A 22259-nucleotide genomic window follows, 5' to 3' on the forward strand; every position below is an offset into this window, starting at 1 on the left:
TTATCAAGAAAAAAGTGTTTGTAGACAAAATATTTTTGTAATCATCATTGTTGACGAAAACAACGTTTTTAAACATAAACTACAGGGGACCATGGGAATTGAGTCCATGTCGGCAAACCATTTCCTGGTTCTAGTATGTTAATGTCGGGCACAACAGCAGGATGGCATAATTTTTACAGTATCAGCAAAATTGAGAAACATTCTTTGGGAATTGATGCTTCGTAGCTAAATAATATTGATCAATAGCATTTTAATCGAAAAGCAATATTCGCCCCAAAAAGCAACATTTTTTTTAATTTTGAAAATATTTTTAGTATGCACTTGTTTGCAGGTAATACAAACAGGAGAAAAAATATTAACCCTGCCAAAACCTAAATGATATTAAGTTTAACTACCATTTTAAGAATTTGACATTTGAAATTTAACCTTTCTTTTATAAATGGTCATTTGAGAGGCCTAAACCCCTTAGTACTTTCAATGATAAGACATATTTTGACATACTGTATTTTTCGGACTATTAGCCGCTACTTTTTTCCCTCATTTTTAATCCTGCGTCTTATAGTCCAGTGCGGTTTATTTGTTGATTTTTTTCTGTCAATAGGTATCACTATATTTGACAGCGGCGTCATAAGACTACGACTTATTTATCTATTCACTTATTTCTTTCTACCACTATCATGGACATTCATGAATGCTTATGGCAGATGTCATTAAGTGTCATCCGCCAAAAGGCCTTTAACTCCATTTATGTCCAGCTCGGATCTTTTACATCCATTCAAAAGTGAGATAATTTACCGGATGACACAAAATGACATCTGTCATAAGCATTCATTAATGCTCATGGGAGCGTTATGCTGTAATTATGATGGTCTTATGACAGTCTTATGGGGCCACTTTCAAATGTGTTCCCAAAATACCATAACCAGCAATTAATGAAACAACTGGAACAGTAAATGAATAAATAACTAGCACAGAACAGGAAATTTGTTTATTTACATCTGTAGCACTGCAATGCATGTTAGGAGGCATGTTGGACGACAACAGTGTTGACAGCAGGTGGCAGCAGAGGTTGACTGTCTCCCCCAAGGGAGCACTGATTGCCAAATGAAGGTTCATGGTGGTGCAATTGGTTTTATGACAATCTTATGATGCCGCTGTTAAATAAAGTGTTCCGGGTTTACATATTTTGGTGTAAATATCCCATGATACAGTGAGGGCATCTGCTGCTTATAGTCTAGTGTGGCTTATCTATGAACAAATGCCGTTTTCTTGTCAAATTTGGTGGGTGGCGGCTTATAATCAGGTGCGCCTAATAGTCCAAAAATTACGGTACTTTTTCAACCAGTTGTCCGACCCAAGGTTTCGTGGGTGAATTGTGTAAAAACTAGTACATTACATAAAGTATAAGTATGAAGGACAAACCCACGTTTTTAGATGCAATATGCTAATTTAATTGGATTTGTCTATTTCTGTAACTCCTAATGTGTGCATCAGTTTAATCAATGTAGCAGAAAATTGTGCATTGTCAGTGTTGTTTAAAGGGATCCACGGATAGACTTAGTTCTTAAAAGATAAACACTATTATGAGTTAAAATAATTTGATATTGAAACCCCGCTTGATCTTTTCCTTTTTCATACAATTAGCAAAATTACTTTAAGTAGTAAGTCGCCATTGTTGTTGATGTCGCAGGGCGGTGATGCCACATGGTTACGCTGCCGGGCTTCCAGAGTATGACTCTAGCGACATAAACGTCATCTGTTCAACCCTTTTAATTTGAACCTGAGAAGAACATTAATGTGCATGACAGCACTGTAGATATTTCACAAAATGAGCAGCAAAAGCAAAATGAACAGGAAAGACGGGATGAGACGAGAGGAGAGTAGGGGGAAAAAAAGCTGTGTTCTGCCAAAATGTGCTACACTGTCGAAACATCCGACAAGAGGCGAATTTGACACCCAAAGTACTACCGTGCACTTTGAGATTGTTTTGTTTTGATGCATGCAGACAGACCATAATAAAGTTGCCTTAGAAAAATACTTAAACATAGTAATATCAAATAAGGGTGGTTTAAATATGCTACACGACTAATATGGTCAACAGATCAACAGTCTGCTTGAAAGCTACTACAAGAAAACACAATGCTTGAAAGAATGGTAGAGAAACACATGCAAAAGTGTTAAAAACACAAATGGTAAGTCCTCGCCACTTTTTATGGATAAGCGCATGTTTTGGACGTCTCGCCATGTAGAAGGAATTGTAGTAACCTGGTAGTATTCGTCGAGTAACAGTGACAATCTACGTCATCACCCAGAGCTTCCATAAAACACGGCACCCTCAGTAGGTCAAAACATGTACTAAATATTATAGATTTTTTTAATTAATGGAAATATTTTATGTGTTTCTAATAACATATTTTAGTAAAAGAGAACAATTGTGGCTGCCGAGGTTCCCTTTAAAGGTTCCGTGATTAGAAAGCAACATGCGATTAAAATGTTTTTAATCATAGTTAAAATGTTTTTTTTTTGTGTGTGTGTCAAATTCTTTATAATTGATTAATCACACTTAACGTGTTAAATTTACATCCCTAAAAAAACAATATAACAATTTAAGTTTGTAGCAAATTTTCTTCTTTACAGTACATCTAAAAACATTAATTTAGTCAGTCATTAATATCTAATATATATATATATATATATAATAAAAAAAAAAAATATATATATATATATATATATATATATATATATATATCAGGGGTCGCGTTAACCGAATATTTTCCGTCGTTGACCGGTTTTTTAAAACGGTGACGGAAAAAACTGAAGTCCGTCCGTCATTTTGACAGGTTGCAATTCACACCCCAGACCACAGGGTGGCATATTAATTAGCTATTGTCTCTCTTAATGCATGACGTCGTTGGCTATTCTGTCAGAATATTGTAGCGTCACCGTGGTCTGGCGGCAGCACCGTGATTGACACATCAACGCGAGGTTCTTATTGGTGCACCCGGTGTGCCAGCGCGTCATCCAATTGGTGGACTAGATTGTCGCCTGTGTATAGACAAGTTTCCGAGGTACTTCCGGTTAACTTCCTTATGTCTTCCTTCCCCTTCCGTTTCCGCCTGTTTACCGTTGAAGTCAGTGGCGGTGGAATCGAAGTTGGAAGGTCTTTATACAAAATCCCGGGAATGTTATTTTGATGTAGGCGGGTGGAGAACCAAGCCAAGGCCTCCATGCTTCGTACCATGTCGATTTCCAAACCATGGGTGCTCGTACTCGTCATACAGGTGGGAGGGAAGGAGATGTACAAAACTGACAGCTCCTGCAGTCATGCCCCCGCTGTTATGGAAGGTAATGTGCTCTAAAAATACGAAACCTAAAATCTGGCGCATGAAACGACTTGTTGCCTTTGCTATTGATTAGGGCTGTCCCAAACGACTAATTTTCTCCCGATTAGTCAGCCGACTATTTTTACGATTAGTCGACTAATCTAATAATTAATTTTTTTTTTTTTTTTTTTTTTTTTTTACTAATTTAGCAATGAAATTTTTGTTGACGCTTATCAATTCACAAAAAACATATTGGAACACTCAAATTATTTATTAAAGTACAAATAAACACGTAAATAACAATAATAAATCACAAATAAACAATGAGTTCAAATGCTGATAGAATTAACTAGTGTAGCATCCCGATTGAAAAGATGGTCTCTTAAACTGATGGTTTACAACTTTTATTCCATCCTTGATGTAAACACACCGTAAGAGCTACGGTGCACACAAATAAAGCAACACAATTAGAAATTAACAAAAACTTTTCACCTTTTTCCTTTTAAACCTTATTTATATATCAATGAATTGCCTATATGAATTGCCTTTACCTTATTACCTTATCATTGACAATCTCTCCCTTGAGTGCAATGACTGTATATACTGTATATATTTATGACCTTTTAACCTTATATAATTTTCTATACATTAAAATAAACCATAACATGAAATAAACCTTTCAATTAGCATTAAGAACAATACTAATAGCACTTAATGGCCCATTGTCAATGAAACGTTATTATTTAGTAAGGCGACAGCACCCTCTGCTGTACAAAAAATGAAGGAAAAAAATTACAAACTGCGTGGAGGCGCTTGAGTTGTTTATTCACGGCCGACGTGCAGCCAAGCTTGGCACTGAACAGACAGGACAGAAGAGTGTACTCTCCTTTGTTTCTTTGAAATAAGTCAATGTTTTGGACACTCTGGTGCGCTTTTTTTTGGCTTTGTGCCGCTTTCCCCGCTTGCAAACAGAGCATCCGACATTCTAACTTTCCACGCATATATTTTTTTAACCCTTCATTAACCGTCGACGGGATGTTATGCTCGTCGACGGATTTACGTCATCGATGACGTCGACTATGTCGACTAATCATTATCGTAATATCAATAGTATTGATATTACGATGATGATTGTAATTACGAAGTTTTATCATTTTTACAACAACTAGCTTCTGCTACTGCTGCTAGCCGCCTGTTGCTAATCGTGTTTGAATGCACCGCATAAATCCAAGTGTTACAAGTTTTTATTCGTTTGTTTACAGCTGGGAAATGCTGTTATAAAAGAGAAGACAACTTGACTTGTACGTTGATGGACATATATCGAACATATATCGTTTGCGTTCCACAATGATGATGACAGCTCGACTCCCGGGAGAGGCAGGAATTGTGACAGACGGTGGTTCGCCGAGATCCAACTACGAACTTGTGAACGGTAGCATCTTTAAATATATGCTATTGGAGCTGGAATTACCGAGGACGGGAAAAAAGCACATCTTAATGCCGCCGAGGGCCTCGGTGATGTCGCTATTTGTTCACGAGGCTCCGGAGCTCTGCGGTCTGATATCACATTCTCGTATGCTATTTTTGCAATACTTTTATAAATGTGATTTATTGACCTGTTTTGGAGTGCACCAATCATTTTAAATAAAACAAGAAATTGAATCATGTCTAAATGTTTTATTGCGATCAATGCCTGCAATAAAAAAAAGAATTACATACTATTTGTGTTTACATCATATGTACATAACCTTGTAGCATTTCCTTGTAACAAAACAATCCATGTCAGCCCTTCTGCAGTCGGCAAATGTAATATAACTTGTAATTTCACCACATTTTGGTCTCTAATGGCCGTAGTATCAATCCATTCCTCACGTTAACACAGGCTGACCGTTGTTAATAATTTTGTCCACGAATGATCAACGAAGTGACACGAACTGCCATCCAATCTCATCTACGTGTCATCTAGGTCGTGCTGAATCAATTTTTGAAGATTCCATGGGTTGCTCTGGCTTGATTTCGTAGTTTTATCGTCGTCAATACACTGCTAATACACTGCTATTCGACCGGACCGGAAGTGCGAAGCAGACATTTTCCAAGATGGCGGCGCCCGTATTTCGCTCAGGAAACTTGTCTATAGACCCCAATCACATGACGTCACAACTCCGCCCCCTGACTGGAGCAGCCATATTGTCCGTCAGCTCGTCGTGTTTACACATTACCGCTACGTACATGCCTCCTATTACGGCGTGTTTTTCTGCTCGTTATCATTAATAATCAAAATGGTGAAGAAGTATGTGGCGGTTGGTTGCAGTAACAGAGAAGATAGACGGAGAGACTTGAAGTTCTACCGTATTCTGAGAGACCCGAAGAGGAGAGCGAGATGGACTGCTGTAATTCGACAAGAAATCTGGGCACCAAACGATCCACAGACTATGTAGTAGTCATTTTATATCTGGTAAGATGCATTTAATATATATTTTGGGCTGACAACCACAATTAAGATCATTGTGTGACGTTGGTGATTGGGGTCTATATAGTTGCCTCTTTTTCTTTGGGAGTGGAGTTGTTTTGTTGGTGTTGGCGGTAAGCAGAGTAAAAAGAGGGAGAAAAATACAACTTCCGTGTCTAATTTTTCGCCGCCAAGCAAGCGTTACAATATTAATTAAAAATGAATGAAAACTAAAGACTATTGAATATGTCATCATTATCATTTTAAAAATTTAAGTGACTGGTAAAAATAGATTATGACTGGACTTTTATGACCCTGTCAGTCAAAATGACAGACAACGAAAATGTCTAGCGCAACCTCTGGTATATATGTATATATATATATATATATGTATATATATATATATATATATATATATATGTATATGGCGGAAAACACAGACAAGATTGAAAAAGCAGTTTCTGCTCTTGCGCTCCTCTTCCAAAGAAACTGCTGTTTTTTAAGCCAAAACAACTGTTGTGTTTGATAGAACAATATGTCTATATGCTGCCATAGCAGATTCAAGGTGCATTAAGCCCCAGAAATATTTTTAATTTGTCCGTTTTACCCTTGAAACCCCCGTTTACAGACGTCGCGCAAACGCTTTTGATTCAAGCCAGCCAAAAAACGAAGGTAATTAATTATATTTATAATTCAAAACGTCAGTCATTTTTAGCTTAGAATCATTAATTGATGTCTAATATTTCGTTAAAAAAAAAACACTTTAAAAAAATGATTCACTCACATATTTTAAACTTTTAAACAAATTTTGTCACAATGAAAAAAATGGCGTCTGTAAAAAAGTTACGGATATCTAACTCATAACTATCGCTTAATTGTATTTATTTTGTTACTGTCACATTTTCTCCAATATGTTAGATGATAAATAATAGATCCAAACAAAGAAAATTTGAAAAAAAAATTATTTAAAATGGTAAATATACGAAAAAGATGACATCGACCACCACTTGATGTCTGCGATTTCTGCATTGTGACCCTTGTTATATGACCATGTTTCACCTATAAAATCCCCAAAAAACCCAGCTGTGGCCATTCACAGCTGTGTCTTGACACTCAGTGATACATGCTACATGCAGTTTTTGGATCGAAACGAGGTAAGTACGCGATAATATCTCGTTAGTCATGGTGTCTGTAATTCTGCTCTCGCGTGCTCTCACCTCCAGATAGGGTTTTGCTGTTTAAAAAACATTTTAGTGCTGCAACGATTAATCGATTAACTCGAGTATTCGATTAGAAAAAAAATATTCGAATTAAATTTTGTTGCTTCGAGTATTCGTTTAATCAAAGTGGCCTTGTAATGGTTTATTTTGAAAGTGTTTACATTTAGTTTATTGATTAGAGTGGATACATTGCCCTCTGGTCTGCCTCATTTCACATGGCTGAATCCAACTGCTCCAAGTTAAGACCAACATAAGCTAAGTTTTTGTCTGGGCTAATGTTTTTTAATGCATTCGTAATTTAGTTTATATGTGCATTTAGCCTTTTTCTGTGGGAATATGAGTCTGAACCATTTTTTAAGAGCATTCGGGAAAAAAGTTAGCATTTTATAGCATTTAAGCTAGCGGACTTTTGCTATGTAAGTTAGCCAATTGTTCTTTTGTTTTACATAGGTCCTCATTTATTTATGTTTATCACCGTTTGAGGCTCAGCCCAGGTATTTTAAATTTTCATGTTCCTTATCCGATTACTCGAACATTCGAACTAACTAGTTCATCGATTAATCGACTACTAAAATAATCGATAGCTGCAGCCCTAAAACATTAAAAAAGAAAAATGCCCTCCTGTTCAAAATGTTTCTTTCCCCAGAAAATTGAGATTTTAAGCTTTCCAATGATGTATCACACATGCATAGCGGACGATTTTAAAATTTGGCACTGCTGACTTCTATCTACCTACATGACAGTTAGAAAAGTCTGAAGGCTTCTTTGTTTTCAATCAAATAAAAGACAAACTATATATATATATATATATATATATCTTTTTTTATGAATGATGTCACAGTGAACTTCAACAGAGACTACTCTCTTTATGCATAAAAGACCGGAAATTTTCTTCGTTTTGTGAATCATTTCAAATGTGGTTACCTTTGACTCATGTTTGTCATTGAATGATTTGTGTGCTGAATTTAAATCCTTGACCTGCTGTTCTTGCATTATCATTTCACCATCATTATTCAAATACAAGCAGCTGGTGACTAAGAGTGCCAGAATTCTTTTTATTTTACACTTGTGAGTACAAACGGCAAGACAATACTCAAGGTTAGATGAGTCTCAACTAGTTTTCTTCACGACAGCTGCAGGTGTGTCAAAATGTTTTACAGAAGACAAGACATAAAAATCTTTGCTGTCTTGCTAGATAACCCAAAATTTATATTCTTGTCTGTTGTATCATTTATCATTGTTCAAGGGTAGCCTGACCTCTGGTCTCTTTAGAGAAGGTATAGGCAACTCATCAAAAATCTGTCTCACATACTATCTAGAGTAGATGTGCGCAAACTATTCCGCAAAGGGACCGCAGTGGATGTGGGTTTTTGTTTCAGCCTATCAAGAGGAGACCTCTTCATCAATCTGGTGTTTTACAAGTGCAATCAGTCTATTGCAGTCCGGTACTTCATGTTTCTGCAGAAACCTCATTGGTTAAACTGTTTGGGCTGGATTGGTTGGAACAAAGACCAGGACCCACTGTGGCCCTTGTGCACCAGCTTACCCACCCCTGATCTAAAGCTTTTGACCTTTCCATCCCAAAGTCAAAGTTCTTACAGACTAAGTGACTGATTAAATCACATAAAAACCTTTCCAAACTGGTCTGTGGGATCGTTTTAAGGAGATGAAGTCACGGGTGCTTTGTGACCTCTTAAGTGACCCACAGTTTGTCTGTCTGGCTGTTTCCAAGCACAAAGGCCCGGAAATCATTATCCCTAAATTTCCTCAACGCTTGTAAATGTAATGAACAACTTGCCAGGTCAGCTTGCAGATTCCTGACGTGTGCTTGAAATTTGGCAGAATTGCAGCAGCGTCTAACAAAGGTTTCTTGTTGCTTCTTACAGGTCTAGTGATTGGCTTTTCTATGACACCACCTATTCTTGACAGTTCGAGAGATGACCTTGTGATTTCGCTTCATCAAACACTTATTATCACTTGTAGGTACGTATGCGCAGTGCTTATTATGAAGAATTGTTTTGTTATTTGACAGCTGAAACAGACTTAGGCTACATAACAGTCTGTCCAGAGGTACAAGAGTTATTCAAATCATAGAGTAGTCACAGTTTTAGTTTCTTTTTTACTCTCATTTGAAATAGTTCGTGCTTTATATACGTAGGATCCAGCCTTGAAAGCACTTTGACAACAAGTGCTTTTGCGTCACATACTGTATTACAGTTCTTCATGAGAATCTGTCCATCAAATGCATGAATTGTGTTGACAAGGACAACACACTTCTGTTTTCTACAGAAACATTCATTTCTACATTTCAAAAGGATTAAAATGAACTGAGGGCCAAAATCACTTAGATTGGGTGAGTCAGATTGTAGGGGAAAACATAATGGTGGGGATGAGGGCTAGACTTGGAGTACATTTAGGGATTGAAGGCGGTCTGAGCCGGGGGTGTGAGATGTGGCTACAAGAAGTGTGAGGTGCACGCTTGCTTCGCATGCTGACAAGGACAAGAGAAGTATTGGGGAGGGTGATGACCAGTCTCCAGTGTCACAGTTTAGAGCTGAAACGAGTACTCGAGCAACTCGAGTAACTCGAGTTTAAAAACTGATCCGAGTAATTTTATTCACCTCGAGTAATCGTTTATTTTGACAGCTCTAAGCATCACGTTTTGCTCGGACTACTTTTAATGTGGGACAACGCGCTGTCACGTGCGGAGTGGAAAAAGGAAAAGAAAAAAAACTTACTGCAGCCGACAGCCGCCACAAACGACCCCGACGTTGCTAAATACTAGCCCGCACGATGCTACGTTGGTACAGGTAGCGTCTGATAAGTCTCATAGAGATCACATGTATGTTGAACTAAATGCTTAATGACAGACTCAGCCACGTCTGGGCAGCATTAGTAAACAGCCGCCATCTTAAAGCAGTAGAGCGCTAAGCGCTAATAAAGAGCGCTAAGCGCTAATAAATAAGATTAACGTTACTGTCGCTACTAGCTCACGTAACGTTAGCCCTGCGGAGGGCTAGGTTTCAATTAATTATGACCACTGTCGATGCGTGGCTAACGTGTCTTACATACAGGCTTTCCAATAACATAGCATTGTGGAGTGATGAGGGTGTAAAATAAAAACTTAATCATGCTAACTATCAATTTTAGCTCAGTAGTCATTGCTGGATAAAACACCAAGTAGCACTGGTCCCTAATGTGCTCCAATACAGCCTATGTCATACATTTATTTTGAACACTGCAAAAACTCAAAATCCTATCAGGACTTACAGTTTAGACTAACCTTAAAACTTAACTAGAACTTAAAAATGACTTGACACAAATAGAAACACGTGGGAAAAATCCTAACTTTTAAGTGATGTGTGTTATCAAGCGTAACGGCATTTTTAGGTAATTTATATATATATATATATTTTTTTTTAATAAGATCTAAAAGTTTTTGGAGTGTAAGCAGTGAATTAGTCTTTTTTTGCAAATTCTAGTTACATCTGAGATGCAATTGTTGGCTGTTTTCAACAATATACATCGAAAATAAAGACATTGATTGACTGAAAATGGTTCAAGATTAGATGAAATGTCTTGTTTTCTCATGTATATTTATAATTGCTCTTCACCTAAAAATATATTTATTTTATCCGATTACTCGATTAATCGATAGGATTTTCAGTCGATTACTCGATTACTAAAATATTCGATAGCTGCAGCCCTAGACAGTTACTTGGGGCCACCACAGCATTATACTGTAGCAGGAGAGCAAAAGCAAGCCATCCACTCAAATCAAAAGTAAAACCTTACCAAATGCATAAAATACATATTGTCAACCAGAGGTAAGTAGTAACGAGTTACATGTACTACGTTACATTTACTTGAGTAACTTTTTGAGGAGCTTAGTTTTACTAAGCCATAATTTTTACTTTTGCTTCAGTAGATTTGTGAAGAAAAAATGCTACTCTTACGCCGATACTTTTGGCGACACTAGAGTCGTTACATTTTTTCTCTTTATTCTACATAATAGATTCAATTTATTTATTTATTTTTTGCCAGTGATGCCAAGAGTAGCGCTACTAATTTCACCAATGAGATGTCAAAACAATAATCACATGACTCCATTACACCAATCAGACACAAGCTTTCCATTCTATGATCATGCCAGCCTGTTCAATCATGTGGCTTCTATAAAACACCGTAAAGCGCCCCTCAACATGAATCGAAAGCACAGATTTTAACCTCCCAGTTTTTATTTGGCACCAATTGACCGCGGAAAACCGGAGATCTGATCCTTTTGATTTCATAATAGTAACTATGACTAGAGATGCCGATTGATCGGGTCCAATCACGTCATTTTCAAAGTATCGGAATCGGCAAAAAAATATCGGCCATGCCTTTTTTTAATATATATATATACATATTATAATTAAATCGTTTTCTAATTGTATTTAACGTTATAGACATAATATGTTACACTTATCCAGAGTCTTTAGTTTAGGCTTAAGGTAGGGTTATCAAATTTATCCCAATAACGGCGGTTATTAATTTTTTTAAAAAATGTATCACGTTAAAATATTTAACGCAATTAATGCATGCGCTGCACGACCCACCCACACATTGTCGCGCTCAATCTGGAATGGCACCGTTTTACCTATATAGAGAGATAAAAGGCAGCGTAAAATGAGTAGAGTGAAATTTGGCAGCCTTTGGAGCCTGTTTTTAATTGGCTAAAGCCTTACAATCCCTCTCCCTATGATTAGAAATATCATGGGAAGCAATGTGGGGAAGCAAGGTAGCACTTGATCTTTTTCTTAACACCTTATGTTATTTCCCAACGCAGAGAAGATATATCAATTGGTAGCACCACGCACAGTCATGGTTCCACTTCCCATCATGCATTTGGGCATGGCTACTGTATCATTTACTGAAAGCTCAAGAAATACACTAGATGGCAATATTTAGTCACAATATACAAAGTCACAAGTCTTTCTATCCGTGGATCCCTCTCACAGAAAGAATGTTAATAATGTAAATGCCATCTTGAGGATTTATTGTCATAATAAACAAATACAGTACTTATGTACGGTATGTTGAATGTATATATTCTTCCGAGTTTTATTTAATTTTTTTCTTAATGCATTGCCAAAATGTATATGATCGGGAAAAATTATCGGGAATGATTCGAATTGTATCGGGAGCAAAAAAAGCAATCGGATCGGGAGATATCGGGATCAGCAGATACTCAAACTAAAACGACCGGGATCGGATCGGGAGCAAAAAAACATGATCGGAACAACCCTAACTATGACAGAACTACAGTATTCACCATTCAAACTAGGTACTATTTTCTCCACTAGAAGGCACCCGTGCTCTGGAGGAATAATGCTTCATTTCTGTCTTTTTTTTTCTCTCAACGAAATTCAATGTTTTTTTTTTATTATTTCTTTGGCTTAATGTGGTTATGTAATGGGTTATTGTACAGTATCATTATAACAACCGTTCATATAGATAAGTTTGTGCTGAGAGAAAAAAAATGTAATTATTTTTTTAAAAAATCAAACAAAAATAAGCAGTTACAATGTTACTCATTACTTGAGTATTGTTTTCACTGGATGCTTTTTTACTTGAGTACATTTTTTGGATGAATAATTTTTACTTGAGTAATATTATTTTGAAGTAACGCTATTCTTACTTGAATAAAATTTTTTGCAACTCTACCCACCTCTTTTGTCAACACAGATGCTTTTTCCATCTAAATTTTATCCAGTTTTATCATCATATTGCATCTTTCAGTATCTTCTACCAGCCTGGCTGTATGGTCATTAAATATTCATTCATTTGTTCGTTCGTTCATTCGTTTGTTCATTAAATCTGCTGCCAATTTGTTCATTATTCTTAAGTTTTTTTCCCCAATTACCTTAAATAAAATCACTTTTTACTTTTGCACTTTTCCCAACGCAGGATTTATGTACTGAAAATTTTAGCTTCTTCTGGGAAAGTCTTCATTGTCAATCACATTTTTACAAAGAAAAACGATCCAAAAAGCAACCTGTACCAATGACCGGAAAATAGCCCAAAGAATACTTTTATCTCAATTTCCAGAGTTATTTCCAGTCATCATCATTTAGAACTGTCTACGGATGTGGACATACGTAGGTGGGGAGCGCGCTCACATAGCGCCTGCAGGTTTAAATGTGCTCATGTAACTCAATTTAAGCTATAAAACAAGCAGGGATGTGTGGATCAATGCACAGAGGAAATTACCAGCTACACCCCAAAGGCATCCAATTGCACGCAAATAATTTTTGACTACGGTACGTTAAGAGACTCGACATTTCACAGGTGACACTTTCATTCTGTTGGAATCAACATCATGACTAGTTTACATTCGTTTACCGTGACGTGAGCTTGTATTTGTATATGACCTTTGTTGATCTCTCCTTAGGGGCCAACGCACTCTCACCTGGGCCTGGCCTGACCTATCTCTGGTGGGACAGAAGCTAAGCGACCGTCAGAGCCAATCATCTTTCACCAGACCCCTTGGGGAGAGGGCAGTCCTAGTCAGTGAGTGCCCAGGTCAACAAGGGAGACCATATTGTAAAAAGTTGACGCTTACCAGGGTGCAAGCGCGAGACACTGGCTACTACCGCTGCTACTACAACGATGTAAAGGCCATCATTGACGGCACCACAGCTGTAAGCACTTATGTCTTTGTGAGGGGTGAGTTAACATCCTATGCACACAGCTCTGTATTTCATAATAGTAAAGAAAAATGTTTACCTCCAACCACTTATTCCCCTTTTTCATTTAACTGTCACACCGTGACTCACAATTGATGCTATTTTCAGAAGCTGTTCAGAGGTACTGTAGTTCCAACAAGAGCCGTGTTTAAAGGCAATGGTGACGTTACCCATAGCAAAAATTTGCTACTCATCTGCTGCTTAATCTCGTCTCGTGAGACGAATTTGATCATCACAAATTTATCTCATTCTCTGCTTATTTGTTTCTGTTTTGTGCTCCTAAGGATACCCTTAGGAGCAAGTGATGAGTACAAAATGAGCAAAGACATCAGTGAGACAAAGGAGATTGATTTGAGAAAACCAGATTTGAGCAATATTCTCATAATTGAAGAAAATGGAGCTTTGACACTATATCCTCATCTACCTACTGGTGATAGGGTTGTTCCGATCATGTTTTTTTGCTCCCGATCCGATCCCGATTGTTTTAGTTTGAGTATCTACCGATCCCGATATTTCCCGATCCGATTGCTTTTTTTTGCTCCCGATTCAATACCAATCATTCCCAATAATTTTTCCCAATCATATACATTTTGGCAATGCATTAAGAAAAAAATGAATAAAACTCGGACGAATTTATACATTCAACATACAGTACATAAGTACTGTATTTGTTTATTATGACAATAAATCCTCAAGATGGCATTTACATTATTAACATTCTTTTCGTGAGAGGGATCCACGGATAGAAAGACTTGTAATTCTTAAGGATAAATGTGACTTTGTATATTGTGACTAAATATTGCCGCCTAGTGTATTTGTTGAGCTTTCAGTAAATGATACTGCAGCCATTTAACTTCTGCCCAAATGCATGATGGGAAGTGCAACTATGACTGTGCGTAGGGGCACCAATTGATATTTCTCTGCGTTGGGAAAGAACATAGGGTGTTAAGAAAATGATCAACTACTACCTTTCTTCCCCACATTGCCTCCCACGTTATTTTTAATTGGTGAGAGAGGTTTTGTAAGGCTTTGGCCACATAAAAAATGGCTCCAAAGGCTGTCAAAATTCTCTCTACTCATTATACGCTGCCTTTTAGGGCTATCTATAGGTAAAACGGCTTCTTTATAGATTGAACGCGACAATGCGTGAGTGGGTCGTGCAGCGCATGCGTTAATTATTTAATGTGATTAATTAAAAAAAAATAATTACCGCCTTTAACGCAATAAATTTGATAGCCCTACTTTAAGCCAAAACTACTCTGGATGAGTGAAAGACATTTTGTCTGTAACGTTAAATACAATTAGAAAACAATTTAAATTAAAAAATATATATATATTAAAAAAAGGCATGTCCGATATTTTTTTGCCGATTCCGATACTTTGAAAATGACGTGATCGGACCCGATCGATCGGGACATCTTTAACTGGTGACACAGCAACACTTAAGGATATTAGACGAGTTTATCAGGAGAATTGAACTCGCAACCGCTAGGTTGGGGAACGACCAGTCTACCACTGAGCCATGCACGGGCTCAGGTGCACTGTAATATATGTGATGCGGCACATCAGTGGAAAACAACTCCAGAAAGAGTAGGTATCAGCGATGAAGCTAATTTATTTTATTTTCCTTCATTTAATAATTTATATATTTCTTTGATACTTCAAAAAAAACTTCCACATCGCGGACATGTTGCCTGTGAGCTAGTAGTTTTAGCGAGACAGCGCCAGCCATCGTGTTGCTTCTCGCTGTGTTTTGATTACGTCATCAAACAAGAGGACTAAGGTTCTTCACACTCTTTGGTAGTAAACTTTCGGTCTTCAAAACCCAATATTGCATTGGTAGCGGCCCATAGTTTTCGCGCCAAATTTTCGGTCACGTCTGTAATTTTTACAATGAACCAGATGAACCAAATGAACCAGATATTATTTTAATTATTATATTCATTTATTTTCCAAGCCGCTTATCTTCATTTGACCGATTATATAATTTTCTCAGATTTTGGCACAAGATTAATTATATCAGAGGAAACACTACTCTGTATTACAATGAAAGAATCTTGAGAACCCAAATTGAGCAATTGCAGACTGTAAGAAGATCAAATTGAAAAATATTCATGACTGGCACAATATAGGGTTGTTTGGCGAGATCAGGAAAAGAGGCGGCTGTGAAGCAAGTTTAAGAAAAAAAAATACTTTGCTCATCCATTTCTTTCACTGAAACATGACTGAGATCGTGAGTCCAAGTTATGAGATCAAATTGAGATGTATTTAAGATCAGCACAAGATCTCATAGTTGTCCCTTGGTGAGATCATGAAAGGAGACAGCTGTCAGACTTCGTACCAATAGAACTATTCTCAAGACCTTCTCATGTAATGCTCACTGTGAAACTCACTTCTCACGATACAAATTTGAGAAAACTGAGAAAACCACTCTGGTCTTGATTATTGCTCATTCATTTCTCAGAGATGTAAATGAGACATGATCAAGATCTCATCTTGAATTTTGCTTTGCTATTGGCAACCACTGCTGGTCACTGTGTAGTTGTTATTTTGGAGTATATACGACTAGAAATAAAAGCAATAATACATCTGCAATACAAGACTAACCGACCATGGTATTCTACTGCTGTTTCATAGCTTTAAAGATGCAGTTTTATACTCTAAAGTCCTTAAGTTGTGATTTAACATACACAAGGGGCCCAACTTCAAGGGTTTTTCATCTGTTTATTATTATTATTAGTTTTTTTTTTTTTATTATATGCAATCTGTTTTTCAGGCCAATTTTTGCTTTAGCTTGTGTGCAAAAAAAAAATTGAGATACAAATACCTTTCGACATCCGACGGAAAATTTAACCCGTCATTGGTCTCGACATATGACGACATGCTTGAAATATGGCGATTTATGACAACATTGTAATTTCATTGTTTTCCCGCAAGATGGACGCATGGTGGATTTTCTTTTCAGAAATATCAACATGGGTCTCAAGGATGTGAGTGCATGTGGTGTAAACAGGAAAAAGGTTACGTTTACTATTGAAATTAAGGATGAAATGATACAAAATTTTGAGCATGGTGTGCGCGTCAGTGAAATGGCTCGAGAGTACGGCCGGAATATGTCTACAATCTTGAGGACGACTCTTATTATTATTATTGTTATTGTAACATCGGCAAGGAAGTTGTCAGCTTCATCAGGTTTTTAATCATTTATTTTAGTACTTGTGCAACACAACACAGCCACTGTCTGCCCTAGCTAACGTCAACGAGAACAGAACATGAAAAGAGAAAGTAAAATTTACCACTCTTCCGCACCTCTCTTACTCTCACGTCAGTCACACGGTGTGTTTAGGAACAGCATGCAAAACACAACCGCCACATTGGAAATAAATTCGTTACATCATTATTGTTATTATTATTCTGATTTGTATTCATAATGTATTTGTTTTGCTATGTGTAATTGCTATTTATAACTGTGCCTGCAGAATTTATCAGGGATTTTGCATAGGTTTTTGGGTTGTGGAATGAATTAATCGAATTATAATGTATTTTTATGGAAAAATCGAGCTTGTCATACGACCGTTTAAATTTACAAAACGGGTGTTGGAACGAATTAAATACGTATGTACTGCACTGCACTGTAATGTGTGGGCAGCAAACTCAACTCACTCAGAAACAGGCTTCAAGCTCTTTGTGGCTACTCTTAGGTTATGTTTACTGTCAAACTGTAAAAATAAAAATAAAACATCCGGATTGTGTATTCAAAACATACACAAAATAACCACACAACTTTGCCTTCTTCAACTTTTTGCAAAAAGCACGGAAAGATTATATCTAGTGTACAATTTTGAAAAAGAAGATGAGTTTGGTGCAAATGTCATCTTCCCTGCGTTTGAACAATGACTTTGTTTTTACTGCTACTGCAGTGAGTCAGCATTTTATCTGTTTCGCCTAGATTTGTTTTCGAGCTGAGATATCAAATCTCCTCCTGCCAAGGATGGTCAGCAGATCTTTGGTCTTACCATCTGGACTTAGTGTTTATTTTCCTTTTTTGTTGGGAGTTTATGTGCAAAAAATACTTCAGTTATTACACCAAAACACTGCTCCCGTTTAAATATCATTTCAAAGTCAAAGCTGCTCACACATTATTGGAAGCACAGTTCTTGGGTTTGCATCTGTCACACCCCAGAGACTGCCTGGATTAGCACTTTGGAAATTAAAGATTCAAAGTGGCTGATAAAGGTAAGCATGGCCAGCTTCCTTCACATCTTGTATTAATTGGAGATGTTACTTACTTTAGTATGAATAATAGGATATAAGGCTTCTTCTTTTTATATAACTCATCTGTGACTATTTCAGTGGAATCACTGAGAAACAAACATGTCAAACACTCAAACGAGTGAAAATGAACTTTCTCATCCCTCTTGGTTTCACATTGTCTTGCATAATATAAACATTCATTATTGCTAACTGATCTACAGCCGTAATTGTCAAATATGGTCGCCACGGTGTCGGTCTGTACTTTGTGAGATCTTAATTAATTTCGAGCAAACAAGTTTGTGTTAATATATGGATAGATTGATGATGCCTCCACTGCTCTGTGGAAAATCAACCTTTAACATTGTCTATTTTTGATTAGAAAACATACTCAAAATCTAAATAGGAATTTATTTTGTTAGTGAGGCATTTAATTAGTACATTGTAAAAACAAGTTCAAAATTGAACGACGACTATCCTGCTCCCTCAACTGGATAACTCAGAACCTAGAGGCAACAATAAATGTTTTAATTGATGTAAATAATCATTCCTGAGACAAAAAAAAAAAAAAAAACTAGGGCTGTCAAAATTATCGCATTAACGGGCGGTAATTAATTTTTTAAAATTAGTCACGTTAAAATATTTGACACGATTAACGCACATGCCCCGCTCAAACATATTAAAATGATAGCACAGTTTCATGTCAACTTGTTACTTGTGTTTTTTGGTGTTTTGTCGCCATCTGCTGGCGCTTGGGTGCGACTGATTTTATGGGTTTCAGCACAGTGAGCATTGTGTAATTATTGACATCAACAATGGCGAGCTACTAGTTTATTTTTTGATTGAAAATTTTACAAATTTTATTAAAATGAAAACATTAAGAGGGGTTTTAATTAGGGCTGTCAAACGATTAAAAATTTTAATCGAGTTAATTACAACTTAAAAATTAATTAATCGTAATTAATCGCAATTAATCGCAATTCAAACCATCTATAAAATATGCCATATTTTTCTGTAAATTATATATATATTCTGTAAAATAAATTGTTGGAATGGAAAGATAAGACAAGATGGATATATACATTCAACATACGGTACATAAGAACTGTAGTGGGCATTTCACTCTACTGTCATTTAAATCTGTCTATGCTGTCCTCACTCCGAAGCGTCTACTTTTTCCAAAGCTAGACAGCTAGTGAACGACGACTTAATAATCAGACTTCTTCCTTTTTCATCTGATTTATTAATAAAATGGTCTCAAACCATTGTCCTCTTTAGACCGTCGTAAAAATACAAAAAAAAGTACACAAGCTTTGCATTAGCAACAACGTTAGCTTAGCACGCTATACAGGTTCACTAAACATAAACAAAAAGCGTCTCATACAAAATATATAACATTTCGCTTACTAACATAATATGTACCTTCTTTACAACACCCATACTTACGGACAAATCTTGTCCAAGGATCATATAAGCACAACATTACAACATAGGCGTCAGCCCGAGACGTCGTGCAGCCATATTGAACTGGCAAGAAAACAATAACCCATGTCGCAAAGCGACCACAAGAGTTCGCTGTTAGACAGCACAAAAAGCCTTGCTGTAAAACTTACCAAAAGGCTGAATACTGTCTGAGCGGGACATGTGCGTTGATTGCATCAAATATTTTAACGTGATTAATTAAAAAAATTCATTACCGCCCATTAACGCGATAATTTTGACAGCCCTAGTTTTAATATAAATTTTCTATTTGTACTAACATTTATCTTTTAAGAACTACAAGTCTTTGTATCCATGGATCGCTTTAACAGAATGTTAATGTTAATGCCATGTTGTTGATTTATTGTTATAATAAACAAATACAGTGCTTATGTACATTATGTTGAATGTATATATCCGTCTTTTGTCTTATCTTTCCATTCCAACAATAATTTACAGAAAAATATGGCATATTTTATAGATGGTGTGAATTGCGATTAATTACGATTAATTAATTTTTAAGCTGTGATTAACTCGATTAAAAATTTTAATCGTTTGACAGGCCTAAAAAAACAACAACAACAACAACAAACTGAGGATTACTGCATATACATACATCCTTAAAATATACCTAACAAATGCCACTCTGATCTGTCCACAAATAATGACGTCCGTGAAGTTCCGCCCCATGAGACGCAAATTTTAATGAAAATGATGTCAATTGTTTGTGCTATGTTAGTAAAAAATTTCGTGTGTGCTGCTATCGTTTATGAGATTTTAAAGGTTCTTTTATAGGTCAATCTGAGGTAAAACAGCCCCCCATTTTGATTAAAAATGGCTAAAACCTGTGTCAATCGTTTGTGCTGTAAAAATTTTTGTTTGTGCTATCGTATTTGAGATATTAGAATAATAATTTTCAGTGATGACGTCACACAGCCCCCATTTATTGCAAAATGGACCTGAAATGTTTCTATTCGTTTATGCTACGTTTGTGTTTGTTTGTGCTGTATAAAATGTCTTTGTGCTGCTATCGTTTTATAGATATTGAGCTATTAATTTCGAGTGATTTTTTTTTTTTTTTTTCAGTACAAACCTAGCACAAACAAATGACATAATTTTTCTATAAATTTGCGTCTGATGGTGGGGGTCGGGGGGCAACTTCATAGAGGTCAAATAATGGCAGACTGAAAAAAATGAAGTATGAAAAATCAAAACATTCAACCAAAATCAAAAAATTTAATTAAACTGGACTTAAGCTTAAAGCAACATTAGGCCACTTTTCAACCTTTATAAAATATTTTCATAACATTTGTGATAATATGTCGACTGACAACTAGTTGAATGATACCTCTTTTATATCTTGAGGGGTATGTATCGCTTTCACCGGCACTAATTAACTTTGAGGAGGATGGCAGGAATCCTGCCACACAAAAAAACAACAAATGTGCTGACTGGTTTACGGCATACGTCACTTCCCCCTTTCCCGATTCATTATAAAGACGGAAGTCGATGTGAACGCTTTCGCGCGAATTCCGCAAAGATGGCAGAGCAACAAAGGAAACAAAAAGTTTTGTCTGAGGAGGAAAAAAAAGGAGGCTCCCAGGATATACAGAATAAACCTTGGCCTGACTTTCACTCGCAGGTGTGACGCCACCCCCATCGTCAGTGCTGACGAGTTCGGGTGGGGTTTGGGGGGTTAGCCACACTAAGGGGCAGTTTACATGGCGACTCTGCGACACCAAGACGCAATGGCTGTTGCGGAGTGGCCTCGCGTTCGTATGGTGTCTGTAAAGACGGAAGGCAAAGACGCAAACCTTGGAATCCTGCTTTCAAATTGGAAGAATTCGATCGCAGGGGCATGAGGGGGCTTGCTCCTTATGCATATCAAAAGCTCGCGCGGCGCGGGACCCGTGCCGATAACGTCAGCACTCGTACACCTCACATTGGGGGTGCGCAGCGGTGCTACTAAACATTAAAAACCGCAAATATGGTGGAACGTCGGCTTTAAATGACTGTTTTTATAATATTTTGATTTAAATATGTTGAATGTTTCCATTTTTGTGCCTTTTGGAACAAAAGAAAAATGCCATTGCTTGGAGTGGGTGAGCATGTTGTCTTCCGGGCTGAGGAGGTTATTCGGGTCAAAGTGCATCATTCGCTGTTGCCTTGTAAAGCTGCACTGCCCCCTAGGGCCTGGCATGAATACTTCATCATTTTGATGCGGAATTGCGACATTGGTCGAATGGAGACGGAACCATGTAGATGCAAACATGAAATTTTTCGCCCTCTCGGAGAGTCGTCATGTAAACGGCCGCTAAGCCACACGGTTGCTAACCGTCAAATGCTATTGTTTAGCCACAACTGGATTTATTACCTTATTACTATTCATCCATCCCCAATGTTCCTTAATCCAACTGCAGGCGACTGAGAGATTGATTTTTGATTGATTGATTGATTGATTGATTGATTGATTGATTGATTGATTGATTGATTGATTGATTGATTGATTGATTGATTGATTGATTGATGATTTTACGACACTGTGCGTGTGTACGGTGGTCCTCATGGGAAACGCAGTGCTGGTCTTCATGGGAAACCCTTCCTTAAAGGGATCCTCTATTTTTAAGACAAGTAATTCTTAAAAAATAAATGTTAGTATGAGTTATAATAATTTGATATTAAAACCCATCTTAATGTTTTTGTTTTAATAAAGTTTGTAAAATTATTTTAAGTGATAGGTCGCCATTCTTGTTACGTCGCAGTGCGTGACGTCACTGGTCCCGTTGCCGAAATTCCAGCGTGTCACTCG

General features: G+C 37.0%; 1 protein-coding gene across 4 annotated transcripts in view; it reads left to right on the top strand.

The window, feature by feature from the left end:
- flt4 (fms related receptor tyrosine kinase 4) overlaps positions 1 to 22259 on the top strand; it is a 186715-nt gene that overhangs the window by 61228 nt on the left and 103228 nt on the right. For 3 of the 4 annotated variants that reach the window (XM_057850913.1, XM_057850912.1, XM_057850914.1), the window contains exons 2-3: positions 8879 to 8975; positions 13426 to 13700. In XM_057850913.1, the coding sequence (XP_057706896.1) occupies positions 8879 to 8975; positions 13426 to 13700 (372 nt within the window). The remainder of the gene's footprint in view (positions 1 to 8878; positions 8976 to 13425; positions 13701 to 22259) is intronic. The other variant, XM_057850915.1, reaches the window with a different exon arrangement.

This window comes from Corythoichthys intestinalis, chromosome 11 (assembly GCF_030265065.1).
Source record: "Corythoichthys intestinalis isolate RoL2023-P3 chromosome 11, ASM3026506v1, whole genome shotgun sequence".
In the NCBI taxonomy this organism is placed as follows: Eukaryota; Metazoa; Chordata; class Actinopteri; order Syngnathiformes; family Syngnathidae; genus Corythoichthys; species Corythoichthys intestinalis.